This window comes from Spermophilus citellus (genome assembly GCF_964194105.1).
Source record: "Spermophilus citellus genome assembly, chromosome: 4".
Taxonomy (NCBI): Eukaryota; Metazoa; Chordata; class Mammalia; order Rodentia; family Sciuridae; genus Spermophilus; species Spermophilus citellus.
In genome coordinates, this window is record NC_138185.1 from 106,949,219 (window position 1) to 106,966,645 (window position 17,427).

General features: G+C 46.0%; 1 protein-coding gene across 1 annotated transcript; it reads right to left on the minus strand.

The window, feature by feature from the left end:
• Positions 1 to 11,263: 11,263 nt before the first annotated feature.
• On the minus strand, positions 11,264 to 17,158 carry CYP1A2 (cytochrome P450 family 1 subfamily A member 2). The gene is made up of 7 exons (XM_081292349.1): positions 17,146 to 17,158; positions 15,501 to 16,340; positions 14,748 to 14,868; positions 14,225 to 14,314; positions 13,820 to 13,943; positions 12,963 to 13,049; positions 11,264 to 11,806 (listed from the first exon to the last, which is right to left on the minus strand). Exons 2-7 carry the CDS (start codon positions 16,329 to 16,331, stop codon positions 11,512 to 11,514), a joined length of 1,548 nt encoding a protein of 515 aa, XP_081148475.1. The 5' UTR covers positions 16,332 to 16,340; positions 17,146 to 17,158; the 3' UTR covers positions 11,264 to 11,511.
• Between the last annotated feature and the right edge of the window lie 269 nt (positions 17,159 to 17,427).

Sequence of the window (17,427 nt, forward strand, 5' to 3'; positions counted from 1 at the left end):
CATCACCACTGTCTACCTCCAGAACTCTTTGCAGCTTGTAAAACTACAACTCTGTACTCATTAAATAATAATTCCACATTCCTCCCTCCCTGCAGTCCCCAGCAATCACCCTTCTGCTTTTTGCCTCTATGATTTTTAAAAATATTTTTTAGTTGTAGATGGACACAAAATATCTTTATTTTTATTCATTTATTTTTATGCGGTGCTGAGGATCCAACTCAGGGCCTCATACCTGGGAGGCAAGTGCTCTACCACTGAGCTACAGCCCCACTCCCTACCTCTGTGATTTTGATACACTACATTCTTGATATCAAGGGACTCTTACAATGTTTATCTTTTTGTGATTGGCTCATTTCACTTGGCATAATGTCTCCAGCTTTACTTTTTTTCTTTTATGGTGCTGGGCTGTGTCCACGCAAGCACGCTATCCCTGAGCTACATCCTCAGCTCTTCCAGCTTTACTTTTTGAACCAAAATTCACTTTCTGCAGTAGCAAAGATGAATGCCTGGCTTTTTCAACTTAGGAAACTTTTTTTTTTTTTTAATTTTTTAGACAGGGTCTTGTCACTATGTTGCTCAAACTGGATAATCTGGTCTCGAATCTGGGCTCAAGTTATCCTGTAGCCTCAGCCTTCCTGTAAGGATGGAACTACATGCCACCATACCTGGCTTATGAGTACCTTTTTTTAAAACACACTTTGACGGAGTCTAATTGGACATTTCATCTTTGTCAGTCTGGTTTGTGAAAGATTGTACAGGATTTTCATTTTAAGTTATAGTTTTCTTATTATGAGGCCAAACGTCTCTTTGTATTTTAAAATTCATTTATATTTTCCTCCTTCATCAATAATGCATGTCCTTTGTCCATTTTTATTGGATTATTATTTTCTTATAGGGACTCTTCATATTAAGGAAATTAGCCTTTTATCTGTGTGTCATTCAGGGTCTCACCCAGCAGGAAATAGTTTAACTAAAGGAAAGTTTAATACCAGAATTATTAAATATTAAATTAAACTATATTAAATTATTAAATACAAAGTGTAGGCAGGGAGCAGGGGGCCTTGTAGGATAGTGCCACTGGCTGAAGCATGCTGACAGGGGATCAGAGGGAAAGGACTGTGTGGAGAGAAGACACATTGCCATGTCCCTTAGAGCCTCCATTCTATGAATGCAACCAGGCACCTGCGGGCAAGGGGCTATGGATGAGGTCCCTGCAGTCAGCTTCCTGCTGGAGACAAGAGAGAGATTCCAGAGGGTGAAGTGGAAGCTCACTAGCACACATCCATCATGTATCTTCTGACTTTGTTTATGATTCCTTGGAATGCAGAAATGATTTATTTTTATATAGTAGAATCAATCTTTTTCTTTTATAGCTTTTGGACTTGTATCAAACTTAGAAAGGCTTTTTCCATTCTCAGATTATTTTTTTAAAATCAATTTCATCAGCTCTTACAATTTCATGTTTCTTCTGTCCCTTTATGGTTTTATTTCCAACATTTCAATCTTTGATCCATTTGAATTTATTCTGGTGTTATGAAGGAGGAGATGGATATCTAACTTTTTTCATTCTATGCTTAATAATATATTTTTCCTGTGGATATGAAAAGTTGTTATTTATTTACTCATTTATTTCTTGGGCTCAAGCAATCCTTCTTTCTCAGCCTCATGAGTCACTGGGATCACAGGCATGCACCCCTACACCTGGTAATGTTACCTTTTTTTTAAAGTTGTAGATGGACAGAATGCCTTTATTTTATTTTTTAAATTTTATGTGGTGCTAAGAATTGAACCCAGTGCCTCACATATGCTAGGCAAGCACTCTGCCACTGAGCCACAACTCCAGCTCAGCACTGTTACCTTTTAATGAGAACTTTTGTGAATGAACGTTTGAATAAATCAGTAGCATTGCAGGAATGGGCACTCACTGCTGTATCATCCACTACACAGCATTGTACCTCATTGTCATCCCTAGGCCCTGCCTTAAGCCCATTCCCAAAGCCTTGCCACATCCCTAGGTCTCCAAAGTGGAGGTGGTATGGGTCCTGGGACTACCTGGCCAAGAGTCCCAGTGGGGGTTGGGGACCAAGGGAACATGCATATCCAAAGCTAGTCCTGGGAGTTCATGTCCAAGCCTGCGGATCTGGAGTGCCCATGCTCTGTGGGTGCTTGTGCATGGGCAAGTGTGGCCAGGTGTATTCATGTGCGTGAGTTCACCAGGTGTGTATTCAGGTGGATCAGCACTCCAGCCAGGTATGTATTTGCAGGTGTGCCTGCAATCATCTGTGCCCTCAGGGCCAAGGGAGTCTGGCTCAAGTGCCTGAGAGTCCTTCTTGCCAAGAGAAGAGAGAAATTTCTCAGTTCCCAGATTAGCTCTTCCTCCCAGGTAGGGGTGGATGTGGAGAGGTAGTGGCCACCTGGGCAATTGGGCAAGAGGGGGAAGCAAGCTTTGCTCCTCCTGCTCTTTTTTTTTTTTTTTAAGAAATTTTATAATTTTATTTATTTATTTATTTTTATATGGTGTTGAGGATCGAACCCAGGGACTTGCATGTGCGAGGTGAGATGTAGAGCTACTGCTGAGCCATAACCCCAGCCCCTCCTCCTGCTTCTTAAGGATGGTTACACCTGAGGCTTCAGAGACCTGGACCTATTGACACTGCTTCCATGAATGGGGGAACTGAGATCCTGTCCACAGTTTGGGAGGCCCATGGTGAGAAAAATGAGGCTGGGTGAGATCCAGGCAGATTTTGGCATCAGCCCACATACCAAGGGGCCATGCTGAGCCAGAACCTCCACCATATGCCCCAGGCCACGATGGCCCAGCACAGAGATGGTTTCATCTGTTACCCTACCATGTCCTCTAGGTGGGGACAGTGACTCCCAGAGCCTTTGGTCAGCAGCCCACCTGGTTATCCTGCAGGGTGTGGACTAGAATAGTACAAGAATTGCCCCTGCCTCTATCTGCCCTCACCCCCACCCCTGTCTCAGAGAGCCCCTAGACTGACCATGGAGGTGCTGGACCCCCCTGGGATGTGATTGTGCATGAGAGACTGAGGGAGGGAGGGTTGGAGTATTGGCAAAGGTGCTGGTGATGCGATACAAATTGAGTCTCTGAGTTGAGTATTGGCAGGATTTTGGTGTGTATCCCCCATCAGCAGTGTGCCCCATGCTCTCTAGAAGCATTTCCGGGGCCCTAACCTCATCCCTGTATGCAGTGTGAGAGTCTGTCCTCTCATCTTTTCTGGCTTAGCCTATGGGTCCCTGACTGTCCCTGGGCTGACTTGGTTATTCATTTAGTAGATCAGTGCTCATGGAGACTCCTCTGGGCAGGCACAGAGATGAACAGGGCCCTGGTCTCTTGCAGGGGCACCCAGCCCAGCTACAGGGAGGCGGTCAGGGATGCCTAGATGGGATGATCCCCTCTGAAAGAGGGGATAGGGGAAGCCATTCCAGGTGGTGGGGACAGGATACACCAAGAGGGAGAGGACTAGAGCATACAGAGGCCCTTCCTTTGAGCAGCACAGGGGTCTCCAGGCTTCCCTGGGGACAGGCAGCAGGGGAGTGATGGCCTGTCCCACTGGGAGGTGAGTTTCCTTCCGCAGCTCCTTCTCACGCGATGGCAGGAAGGGGTTGGGGGCCCATTGTTCCTTGGCACGCTAGCACCCCTCAGCCATCCCAGCTTTGGGTGGAGGGAGGAGTGGGAGGAAGTTAGCTGAGCCCAGGCCCTGTCAAGAGCCCAGTGAGAGGGTGCAGGGTCCTGGGAATGCTGGCTTACATGTATTGTGCCCAATGTGCTTGTAGCTGCACATGCTATTCCTGTGTATGGGTTTAGTCCTGCCCTAGGAACACCCTTCCCAGCCTTCCTGGTGTACACATGGACACTTGTTGTGTGTGTATCTGTGTGTGTATGCGTGTATGTGCACCTGTGGTATACTCACCTGGCACCTTGCACTTTATACTATCTCATAAGCCTCCCACTGGCCCCATGTGTAGGATTATCATTCCCAGTTGAAAGGTGAGAAAAATCTAGATTCAGAAAGGTTATGCAAGTGGCCCCGGATTAGTGGATTTAGACCAGGATCTGTGAGCTAGCCTTCTGCCTTATCACCTTTCCCTTTCCCAACCCTGGTTGAGGGGTTGGACTCATTTTTAATTACTGGTCCCGGGATGGATTGGGGAGTGCAGAGGTAAAGTGGTGGCCTAGAGAAGCTATCAAATGTCACCATGTTATCCTTCTAAAACCAGAAACGTCCAATGGCCTGCAGGAGAGTGCAGGTGGTCCCAGGGAAGACAAGAGGCTGCCTCCCTCCTCCATGTAGATGAGGGGCACTGGGCAGGCTCCTTGCCCACAAATGCCCATTCTATAGCTTGAGAGCTGCCCATCATAGCTGCATTCCAGCAGGGTCCTGGCAGAGGGGTAAACGGACTGCAAGGCTAATTTTGAGGGATAATTCCTGACAGGAGGGAGCTCAGCTCAGGATGTGACCACCTCCAGTAGCTGCTTCCTCTCAGGGACAGGAACCAGTGACAGGGATAAGGTAGAGAAAAAACTCATAGACTGACTCTTTAAAGTTCATCAATTCTACTCTAGGAATATCCAGCCTGTTTGGTACCCCCACCTACAGGGCACTCACTATTGTTTTCAGACCATTTGCTTTGTCCTTAGATTCTTCTGTCAACTTGAAAACCCTTGCTTGGGAAATAAATTGCTTTAGGAAAAGATGTTCTGGGCAGATATGGGTGAAGGGCACCCCAGGGACTGGGTTCATATGTATAGGGACCAAGGTAGTCATGGGAGAGAAATCACCCTGAGGGTAAAAGGAGCCAGGCAGGACCATCTGAACCAGGGTTACAATCCCCTTCAGAGAAGGGGTGATCTGGTTTACAGTAAAGAAAATAAACCTGGTGAGGTGGCACATGCCTGTCTCTGTGGCTCGGGAGGCTAATGCAGGAGGATCCCGAGTTCAAAGCCAGCCTCAGCAACTTAGTGAGGCCCTAGCAACTCAACAGGAACCTGTCTGAAAATAAAACATAAAAAGGGCTGGGGATGTGGCTCAGAGGTTTAAGTGCCCCTGGGTTCAATCCCTGGTGCAAAAAAAAAAAAAAAAAAACAAAAAAAACAAAAAGAAAAAGAAAAAGAAAGAAAGAAACAAAGAAAGAAAAGAATGGTCCTTCCTTGAATTTATCAAAAGACTCAGCTTTAGGGTTACAAGAATACTGAGAGGAAGGGTGAGCTGCATTTTTTTTTTTTTTTTTTTTTTTTTTGGCCAGGAGTATAAAGAAGTGAGAAGAGGAGAAAAGTGACACATGTGTGGCCCTGCTAGCTTTCCTCTATTGTCTTTCCTGGGTCTGGTGTGCTGGGGTCACCTACCAAGGTAGTCAGAGTTTGTGACTTTTTCAGACCAGGGTGGAAATTACTCTAAGGAGACCCAACCACAGACTGACCTGTGACCCCTGACCTGTATCACCTGGCTCAAAAAGATTACCTGAGGGGCTGGGATTGTGGCTCAGCGGTAGAGCACTTACCTAGCACATACAAGGCCCTGGGTTTGATTCTCAGCACCACATAAAAATAAATAAATAAAATAAAGATATTATGTCCAACTAAAAATTAATATTAAAAAAAAAAAGATTACCTGAGCAATCAAACTCCTCTCAAGAAGCTAAACTAAGAGATCTGAAGGAAAGTTCTGGTTGGTGGTAGATGTTTGAGATAAGAGAAATTGACAATCTGAACTGGTCAGGCTAGGAGGTCTAGAAAAGTCCCCTAATTTCCTCTGAGATACAGAAGTGAGATTCTTAGCCCAGCTCCTTTTCTACCATTTTATCTTTGCCAAAAGAATCCCTCCCTAGTGCACTGCCCTTGAAAGTTTGCCAGATCCTCACTGGATTTTGTCCAAAGACTTAACCCATTTTGTCCCATCATCCCAGATATAGGACACCTATTAAAAAACTTGAATTTTCCAGGTATGGTGGTACACTTCTGTAACTCCGGAGATTTGGGAAGCTGAGGCAGGAGGATTGCAAGTTCAAGGCCAGCTTGGGCAACTTAGTGAGACTCTGTCTCAAAATAAAACTTAAACAAGGCTGGGGATGCAGCTCAGCGTTAGAGTGCCCATGGGTTCAATCCTTCCAAAACAAATAAACAAACAAACAAATGGGGAAAAATAAATTGAGCAACATATATACCACTTAGAGGCTGGGGATATGGCTCAAGCGGTAACATGCTCGCCTGGCATGTGTGGGGCGCTGGGTTCGATCCTCATCACCACATAAAAATAAAATAAAGATGTTGTGTCCACTGAAAACTAAAAAATAAATATTAAAAAAATATATATACCACTTAGGGTCAATTTGAAACAAATATTATGTTATTAGAATTCTATTATTTTGAGAAAATAGGTGGATGATTAGAGCATTTGGAAAAAATATTCTTTATATGTATCACAAACAATTATATATATTTGAAAAAATATCAAAAGGGTATATAAACTCTAGATTATGATTTCCAACCTATTTTAGTGTACCTGTGTTGATTTCATTGAAATATTCTCAGAATTAAAAACCTGGGACTTGTGGCTGGGGATATAGCTCAGTTGGTAGAGAGCTTGCTTCGCATGTGCAAGGCCCTGGGTTCAATCCCCAGTACCACCAAAAAAAAAAAAAAAAAAAAAAAAAAGAGAGAGAGAGAGAGAGAGAGAAAGAAAAAGAGAAAGGAAGAAAAGAAAACCTTGGGACTTAATGGGTTAAATGAGATTGGCAAAACAGGGGTCAATGTTGGTACCCCATCTTCAGATTCAGAGGTGGCTGAAGAGGGGGGTCTGAGTCTGGTGACAGGGAGGGTCTTGCCCAATGTCATCCACACCTGAACTTATGTTTCCTAGTCCTCTGGCTGAGTGCCAGAGGCATGCCACCTGGTCAGCTGATCCTGTTTCATTTCCAAGCTGTGTTGTTCTATGCAGACTGTCCTGGCTTGGGGGCAGGCAGTGAGACACAGGCAGGAAAACTCTGGATGTGGAATAGAGCAGAGTACAGTCCTGAATCCCTCCCACACCAATTCCAGTTTGTGCCCTCTGAACCTGGAGTCCTTTATCTCCAGAGTGGGTATAGCAGTGCCCATCTCCTGGGTGGATTGAGAATAGCCTGAGATGGTGGAAGGGGCAGGACAGAACTGGCCCAGTCTGCCTGCAGCCTGCTGTGGGGACAGCAATGGTAAGCAAGGGAGCAAAGTCTCTGTGTCCAGTTCCTCCTACCTTGGCTCTAGTCAGAGGGGAGCCCTAGGGCAGCCAGTTAAAGATTGGCCAGATGTGCGTGAGAAGCCCAGGCCAACCCAGTTCACCAGGAGCCAGATGAGGTAGTGATCATTGAATGACCACTGGACCATCTCAGGCCTGTCCTGAAACTCCCCAGGGACCTGGGTCTTGGATTGATAAAGTATGGTAATGCTGTTGCTTGTTGAGGGGTCCTTATATGTGCCACCAGGATGCACCAGGGACCCTTCCACCAGTCTAGGGGCTCTGAAGGAGGGAGCCATGTCTGCTTTGACTGGAGCTCCCAGGGCCAGGCCATGTCTCCTCCCTCAGACAAGCAGTCCATTTCTCCTGGGACTCCCAGGGCTGGGTTGCTTCTCCCTACTCAGACGGCAGTCTCTGAGCAGAAAAATTTCCTCCTGGTACTGTAGCCCCCAGGCAGGGGTGTGATGATGTCAACAGGGCAATCTGGACAGGTATCAGCAGGGTCAAAGCCCTGTAAACCCATTCCTAGGACAACAGCACCTAAGACCTGCACTGTTTGAACTGCCTTCTGACTAAATTTTCAATCTGAGCTATTAATAGCTCCTTTTTTTCTACAGAACGCATCTCTAATACAGTAAGAAAGTAGGCTTCACTTGATAGAGATCCTCTCTGCTGCACAAGGGGCAGAAAGCTGGGGGTCATGATGGATGGGTGGGCACAGGTATTCTTTCAGTATCCTTTCTACTTATTTCTTGGACTCTTCCAGAAGATTCCACCATCATTTTCCTTCCTCTATTTCCCACACTTGAATTCTAGGGTACCCTGGAATCCCTCTGTAGTCATTTGACTCCTTCAAACGCAAAGCTGTGTCCTTAGAGGGCTGGGGATGTGGCTCAAGCGGTAGCGTGCTCGCCTGGCATGCGTGCGGCGCGGCCCGGGTTCGATCCTCAGCACCACATACAAACAAAGATGTTGTGTCTGCCGAAAACTAAAAAATTAATATTAAAAATTCTCTCTCTCTCCCTCTCTCTCTCTCTCTCTCTCTCTCTCTCTCTCTCTCTCTCTCTCTCTCTCTCTCTTTTTTAAAAAAAAGAAAAGCTGTGTCCTTAGAAAGTAAGGGGCATTAAGGGGACTGAGGGTCAGTTCAAGTGTGTGTGGTGGGAAGGGGTTCAACTTGCTCCATTTGCAAGCTCCGCCTTCCTGTCTCTGTTTTTCAGAGGGAAAGACCTTGATCACATAGAAGATCACTACAGCCTTTGCATCTTGAAAAGAAAAAAGCAAACTCATTATGCGCTTCAATTCTTGGGCTCTTAGGAGAGCAACTATCCAACTCTGCTTTTACTTTGCAGGTGAAATTAGGGAGCTAGAGGGGAGGCAGGGGCTCTGGCACTGTGGACATGAGCATGGGACACCATCAGGGACAGTGAGGAGAAGAGGGGAGGCCTGAGCCTTTTTAAATATGTTTTGGCAACATTTTGTTGTATTACTTGCTTTTTTTGCTTTTTAAAATATTTTTAGGAGTTTTAGATTATAGAAAAGTGAGTAGAAAGTACAGAGACTTTTCAGATACCTGCTCCTCTGCTCCCTGTTTCCCTGATATTTTATGATTATTTGCAATGTTGTGGATACATTGTTATTAACTAAAGTCCATAGTCACTCTTAGTGTGGAATGTTCTATGGGTTCTGACACATGTGATAATCTGTGTCTCAGGTTAAACAGCCTCTGCTCTAAACATCCTCTGTGCTCCTCCTAGTCATTCATCTCTTATCCCAAACTCCTGGAAACCACTGGTATTTTTACTGCTTCCATAGTTTTGCCTTTTCTAGAGTGTCACAGAGTTGGAATCAGACAGCATGGAACCTCTCCAGTTTGGGTTTTTTGATTTAGCAATATACATCAAAAGTTCTTCCATGTCATTCTGTGGCTTTGACAGCTCATCTCTTTTTATCAAACATACTATTTTACTGTGTTACTTGCCTTTTTGAGGAGAGTGTACTGGGGATTGAACTCAGGGGCACTTGACACTGAGCCACATCCCCAGCCCTATTTTGCATATTATTTAGAGACAGGGTCTCACTGAATTGCTTAGCACCTTGCTTAGCTGAGGCTGGCTTTGAACTTGTGATCCTCCTGTCTCTATCTCCCAAGCCCTGGGATTACAAGTGCCACCATGCCTTTTTAAAACAGACTGTGGTAAAATATATGTGCAATTTACCATTTTAGCCATTTTAGGTTTACAATTAGGTGGTGTTAATTAAGTACATCCACGAAGTTGTGCGACCATCACCACCATCTACTTCCAGAACTTTTCGTTATCCCAAACAGAAACTCTTGCACTCCTTAAACAATATCCCCATTCTTTCCTCCTCTTATCTCCAGTTAACCTCTCCTGTCCTCTCTCTAGAAGTTTATTCCATTTCCTTCATATAAGTGAAATCAGGCAATATTTTCCCTTTTGCGTCTGGCTTTCTTCCCATGTGGTTCAGATTTATCCATGTTGTGCCTGTACTAGAACTTCATTCCTTCCTGTGGTTAAATAGTGTTTCCATGTGTGTGTTTACCATGTTTTGTTTACCCATTCATGTGTTGTTGGACAGCAGGCTGTTTTCACCCTTTGGCTACTGCAAATAATGCTGCTATGAACATTTATGTACAAGTTTTTGCTTAAACATCTGTTTTCGCCAGCCACCATGGCACACATCTGTAATACCAGCAGCTCAGGAGGCTGAGGCAGGAGGATGGTGAGTTCAAAGCCAGTCTCTCAGCAACTTAGTGAGGCCCTATGCAACTCAGCAACCCTATCTCTACATAAAATATAAGAAAGAGCTAGGGATGTGGTTCAGTGCTCAGTGGTAAAGTGCTCTTGGGTTCAATCCCTGGTACCAAAACAACAACAACAACAACAACAGCAATACCTTTTTTCATTTCTTTAGGATATATGCTTAGCAGTTGAATTGTTGAATCATATGATTTTTCTATGTTTAACATTTTCTTCACAGTGGCTGCACCATTTTATATTCCCACCAGCAATGCACCAGGGTTACACTTTCTCCACATACTTGCCAACATTTCTTATTTTCCATTTTTAAAAATTGTAACTATCCTGGGGGACATGAAGTGGTGTCTCACTGTGGTTTTGACTTGCATTTCCATAGTGACTTGTGTGTATCGGATGTTTGTATATCTTTTTTAGAGAACTGACTTTTCAAGTCTTTTGTCCATTTTTGAATTGGATTTTTTTGTTTCTTTGTGGTTGAGTTGTAGGTGTTCTTTATATATTCTGGACATTAATTCCTTATCAATATATTTTGTTTTGTTTTGTTTTATTTTGGTACTGGGGATTGAATCCACTGTGCTGTACAACTGAGTCACATCCTCAGCAACCCCCTACCCCTCTTTTTTTTTTTTTTTTTGAGATAGGGTCTCAGTAAGTTGCTGAGGCTGGCCTTGAACTCATGATCCTCCTATCTTGGCCTCCCAAGTTGCTAGGATTACAGGTGTGTGCCACTGTGTCCAGTTTAATATGTTTTGCAAACATTTTCTTCCATTCTGTGAATTGTCTTTTCAATCTCTTGATAGTGTCCTTTGATGAGACCTGGGCTTTTTTGCAGGCAACCCAAGTACTTCTGGGAGCTTATTCTCCCTGGGTTGTAGATGGATAAATTAAGGCCTCGTAAGAAGTCACATGTTTTACCTCTTGAGAGTGGGATATGAGGAATCCCAGTTCAGGGCTGAATCTCCTCCTCCCTTTTCCCTTCAAGTGTTCAAAGACTTGTGTCACACAAGAATGGAAGGAAGAATGTCCATCAATGACTATGAGGAAATAGACCCAGGCCTGATGTCAGGACTCAGAAAACAGGACTTGTTGATATATGCTTGACATGGGTAGCACTTGTATGAATTATGTTAAGTCAAAGAAACCAGTCACAGACCACATATTGTATCATTCCATTTATCTGAAATGTCCAGAGTAGACAAATCTACAGAGACAGAAAGTAGACTAGTGATTTCCCGTGGCTAGTGGGGCAGGAGAGGCATGATGGAGGAGCAGTCACTAAATGCTAAGGAGTATGAGGATTTTTGTGGGTAATACAATGTTCTAAAATCAGTGGTGATGATGATTGTGCAATTCTATAAAGACATGGAAGGAGGTGAATTATATAGTATAAGAATTGTATCTTAGTAAAGCTGTTTTTCTTTTTTTCCTAAAAAGAAAAGAAACAAGGGCTAAGGACCCATGAGCACCCCCTCCCCCACCTTGGCATGGTGGTGCTTTCTTCACTTGGAGAAGCGTAACCGTGCCTGGATTTGATCACAGCGGGCATGCTTCATGGTTAGCCCGTAAATGGGGGTCAGGTCCACCTTCACGCCTGGTGGCACACTGAACTCCAGCTGCTGCAGTAGGAAGGCCAGGAAGAGGAAGATCTCCCACTTGGCTGGAATCTCCCCAATGCACCTGCGCTTGCCCAGACCAAAGAGCATCATCTTCTCACTCACGGTCTTGTTGATGGCCCTGTTGTTGGCAGTGAGGAATCGCTCAGGCTGGAACTCAAAGGGATCCTCCCACAGCTCCCTGCAAGAGTGACAGAGGAGATGGGATTTCTGGGCTAGAGAGGCCCTGGGAGAAAAGTCTTAGGGGAGACTTTTTTTGTTTTGGTTCTGAGGATTGAATGCAGGGGTGCTCAAACACTGAGCCGCATCCCCAACCCTTTTTCATATTTTATTTAGAGACAAGGTCTCACTAAGTTGCTTAGGGCCTCACTAAGTTGCTGAGGCTGGCTTTGAACTTGTGATCATCCTGCCTCAGCCTCCTGAATTTCTGGGATTACAGGTGTATGCCACTGCACCTGGCTTGGGGAGACTTTTGAATAGACTTCTGTTGAGAACACAAATGTTAGAATAGGTTGAAAGCAATGAAAACTTAGTGAGAAAGTGATCAAACTGAACTTGATGTTTATTTCTTTTTACAAAATTCTCTCTGAAATGAGCAGCCTTAAAGATAGTGCTTTTTAACAATAATCTGTTGTTTTTAAAAAAGATGCTTTATCTAAAAGAAATTAAAAGAAGAAAAATGGGTCCATCTCCATCGTACTATAGATATACCATTAGCAAGAAGAATCAACAGTATGTCCTGTTTTATGCTTATTATTTTGGAGTAATTATTGATAGCACAAATATCAATAGCACCTTTGTATTCAAGAGCATATCACCAGATGTTAAATTCTTTGGTCCCCTTTCCAGTAGACTAAAGTGATGTCTGGGGCATTCCCATTAGAATACCCTGAGGCACCTTCTATCTACCAAAGTAGGTCCTGGAGGATAGGGCATAATCTGCAACAAGCTTCTGGGTCCATTTGTATGTGCACTGAAGTTTGGAAAACAGGGATCTATGTTTTGTCACATAAAATAGGCTATAAAGCAGCTGAGTGCCCTGGTGCATGCCTATAATCCCAGGGACTGGGAAGGCTGAGGCAGGAGGGTTGTAAGTTCCAGACCAGACTCAGCAACTTAGTGAGACTGTCTCAAAAAGGAGGGGTGGGGGTGGCAGGGCTACAGATGTAGCTCAATGGTAGCATGACCCTTTGTTTAATCCCCAGTACTACAATACTAAAGAAAGAAAGAATAATTATATATAGCTATATAGCAATTGAGGCTCCTTATTTAACCAGGAAAAACAGTCTTCCTGATTGCTGAACTTGTACACATTTTTCCATAAGATGTGTACTTACGGGTCGTGGTTGACCTGCCACTGGTTTATAAAGACACAGCGCTCCTTGGGAATGTGGAAGCCATTTAGTGCTGTGTCCCTCGTTGTGCTGAGGAGGGAAGAAGGATCTGTTAGGCTCAGGGTTTGTAAAGCTGTCTTGCTCTTTCATCCACCCCACCCCAATCTGCTCACTGCAGTCTTCATACTCCATTCTGGGAGGGAGTGTGAGAGTCAGGGACAAGGGGAAATATCCTTCCATTTCCTTGGCTTCTGTTCTCCAACTTCAACACATGTTCACTGAACTATGGAGCCAAGAAGCAAGTGGTCTGGGCCAGCTCTGGGGTATTTCAAGCCTCTTACTCCATGAATAACTAGATAAACATGTGGGCAGAAGTAAATGTTTACTAACTCTTAGGATCAAGGACTGTAAGTCCTAGAAGACATCAGAGGATACAGCTATGCCAGGTTCTGGGAAAGGGAAAGCCCAGGTCAGGATTGACCTTGGGAAAAGATAGGATTCTGGGAGTCTGAGAAATGTGTAGAAGTCCTTCCAGGCAGAAGCATAAGAAAAAGCCCAGCATAAGCAAAATTGGAAGCTGGCTGGATCGTGTTTGTAAAGGTCGGTGAAGATGACCAGGCTGGAGGAGTGGGCACTTGCAGGAAGGATATATGAGTGGAGGTGAGTGACAGCTGAGGTCAAAAAAGGTGATTTTCTTCTGCGAGCTGCATGGTTGGATCAAGACTGGACTGGGTGAGGACATACTGGAGGCTGGGGTCCTGGCCAGGAAGAAGAGCCAGGCCACAGCCAAGCCAGGGAATGAGAAGCTGGGAGGAGGGAACATGGCAGCGACTTGGGGAGGACAGAGTAGGCAGCTTTACCTGTGAGGGATGGTGAAGGGTAAAAAGGAAGTGTGTCGGAAGAGCTCCAGGATGAAGGCCTCCATGTAGGGCAATTGGGGTCTGTCAGAGAGCCGGGGCTGCCGCTCCCTGCCAATCACGGTATCTGCAGAACATACAGGATGAACAGAGCTTAGGGGCTGCTCTGATTGCTCCTTGCATCAGTGTCCTCCATTATACTACATGTCCCTCCATGTGGGGGCTATGTCTATTCAAATGTCTGAGATCTCACAAATTCCCTTCCCCCAATGTCTTCCAGGCACCAGTGAGCATCACTATATGCCCAGGATTGCATATAGTAGGCACAAAACAGTTATTTGTAAATTGAACAAATGACATGGGATCCCAAGGTTTCTCCCAGTTAGAGGATTGGGGGACACAATGTACCTAACTCCTTCTGGATCTTCTTCTGTATCTCAGGCTTTGTCACAAGGTACATAAGGCTCCAGGAGATGGCTGTTGTCACAGTGTCAAATCCTGGGAAGCACAGAGTGAGGTAAGAAGGAGGAAGGAAGACAAGAACAAGGAGACCACCGTGGACCAAGCATCCACCATGAAGGCAGCAAGCTTTGTTTCTCTGGCCACAGCTCATGAGTTTCCTGAGGGCAGGGGCTGAGTCTCTTCAAATAAATTTGAGACACAGACTTCATAATTAGCTGCTAGAATTACAGAGGCTTATATTTACAGGTCAGAGAATTTTTATTGTTCAGATGGAGAAGCAGAGGCCCAGAAGAGAAGAGGGACCTGACTGAGTTTCCACTGGGAGTTGGCGTCACAGATTAAGCTCAAACCCTGATCTTAGCCAGGTCTCTGTATCCTGTAACAGTGGAAATGTGTTTGGCAGGTTAATGGCTGGGCAAGAGTATGGGTGGACAGAGGGCTCTGATGGATGGAGGAGCAGGGGTCTTACCGGCTCCAAAGATGTCGTTGACAAGGTTGACAATGTTCTCCTGGGGGATGAGACCACCATTGGGTCTAGAGGCCTTCTCGCTGTGCTTGAACAGGGCGCCTACAATGTCCTGGACACTGTTCTGAGGGGGCACAAGATTAAAGGCACCCTTGACATTTCTAGGGCCAAATGCTGGGCCTTCCCTGCCACACACACCAAGAGGTGTCCTAGGGGCTTGGCAGTCCCCCTGGCCTCCAAGCAGTGGGCTGGGGCTCAGGGCAGGAGTTGGTAGCAGCCCTGATTTGGTTTAAAATGTCATTTCATGCCACTTTGAACCTTTCTTCCAATCACCCCATCTGGTTACTAGATCCCAGGGATCCAGTTTCAAAGGAGGAAGAGGTTGGTGTGAACACAGGGAAGAAAAAATGACATGAAACTGAGGATTAGCCTCTGTTGGTTTCAGGTTCCTTACAGACCAAAAGCCTTCTCATGCATAATAATGGCCCCCCACATTACACAGTTCTGCCAGGACCCCATTCAGAGGCCTTTTCTGTCTGGGGCTTTGAGCAGCTGAAGGGAAGCTTTAAAAGATGAGGAAAGTGAGGCCCAGAAAGGAGGAGGCGATGGCTCTATATCACTCAGCTTCTCCAGGGAGTCCCAGAACCTTCCTTGTCCTTAGCGGCACATTAGCTAAACAGACATCTTGGAGCAGGGTAGGAGGGCCCACACCCTGGTCCTGCAGGTGCCTCGTCACCACCTGCATCCCATACTCACCTTGTCAAAGTCCTGATAGTGCTCCTGGACTGTTTTCTGCAGGAACTGCAGGAACCTCTTGTTGAAGTTCTTGAACCTTTCCAGGGCAGGGTTGGGCAAGTAGCGAAGAATGGGTAAAAAGTCCACAGGATTCCCAGAGGAGGCAGTCTCCACAAATTCATGGGTGTTCTTCACAATATTGAGCATCTCCTCACTGCTCTGAGGGAAGTGCTTCCCAAAGCACATGGCACCAATGACTTTGGCCACTGACAAAACCACCTCGTTGTAGGGGTCAAAGTGCCCAGAGTCTGCCATCAGCTTCTGGAACCTGCCAATTAGGCACTCAGCCTCCTTGCTCACATGCTCCTCCAAGTAGCAGGAGGACGCAGAAGTGGGGTCTGAGGCTATGGAGAAACTCTTCAGGGCATCCTGGGCCAGGCGTTTGCGGGCAGCCCATACTGGTCCAGAGTCTGTATTGAAGGTCATGCTCTGGCCATCAGCAACAAGGGTGGAGGTGTAGAGGTCTGGCCGGCCCTTGAAGTCATCACCCTGCTTTACTAGGGCCTGCCGGATGGTGGCCAGACCACTCAGCACCACCACAGGTGTGGTCCCAATGCGGATCTGCATCACATCCCCATACTTCTGGCTGAGCTTTGTCAGTGCCAGGTGAGGGTTCTTCCCTAGGGTCAGCATGTGCCCTATCAGGGGCCAGCCCCAGGGCCCTGGTGGACTCTTTAGGCCTTTGGGGACCCGAGGCCTTGAGGCTCTTACCACCCAGAATACCAGACAGAAGATGGCAGCAGCCAGGAGCAGCTCTGTGGCTGAGACGGGAAGAGATTGGAATAGCACCATCTCTACTGACTGCTGGGAAAAAGGAAGGAGAGCTAGGCTGAGGAGGGAGGTGAAGTCATTCATTCAGTCATTCATCCTTCAATAAGCACTAATACATGTTTTATGCTTGGGTCTCAGCTGGACACCAGAAAGACTAAGATACATCTATCATAGGTCCTATTCCCCGGGGCTCACTCTTAGCACATCACCGAATCTGAGGGCTGTAAAGGCAGGGCAGGATTTCCAACTGAGCATCTGAATTCCCAGGCTTGGCTCTCTCTACCCATTCCCCTAGTTCCAATTCTGAGGCTAAGAATTGTGGAGGAAAGTGACCACTCTAAAACACGAAAGCCAAGGACAGCCCCCTGGCAGGCCCTGGCACAGGGTGTATGTTGGACATTGTGCCAAAGGGTTCCAGCCAGTGCAGGCTTCCTGCTGATACCTTCTGCATGCCAGGGAACATGGAACCCCAGCAACACTGAGGATGCCAAGGCCCCAGGATTGATGGCCCTACTCCGATGGTATTCTTTGTACCAAGAAGGATGCCTCCTCCAAGGCTGAGTACCTATTCCCTCATGGTCTTGGAGGCTGAGGTGGGCTACAGCTAGGGCCAGGACTACCCTTGTGCCAGGAGTAGACTTCTTCCCCTTCTCTCTACGCCAAGTGAGGGCCCTTGGAGATGGCCTAGTTGAGAGTGCTCATTTAAAAATATAGAAGCAGAGGTCCAGAACTGAGCAGAAAGGACTAGAACTCAGGCTCCTATACCTACCCAGGGTACCCCATCTCTCCATTTCTACTAGTTCCCAGGATAGATAGTATGGGTCCAGAAAGGTACCTGTAAAGGCAGGTGCTTGAGATCAGCAGAGTTGTGTTTCTAGCACCAGATGAGAGGGCCTTTTATAAATATCACCTTCTATCAGATTGGCCCGGCTGCTGTCCTGGTCATCTGATATCCAAGTTGGATCACTAAACAAAGTTGGAAGGATCAACTCTTGGCTTTGAGCCATGATCCCTCAGCTCCACCTACCATTCAGGGTCAAGGATAGTGTTTTGGCAATAGGCCTGAAGGGGTTCTGGGTCCCTGAGGATAAATGTCTAGCTCTTCTCCAGGTCCAGG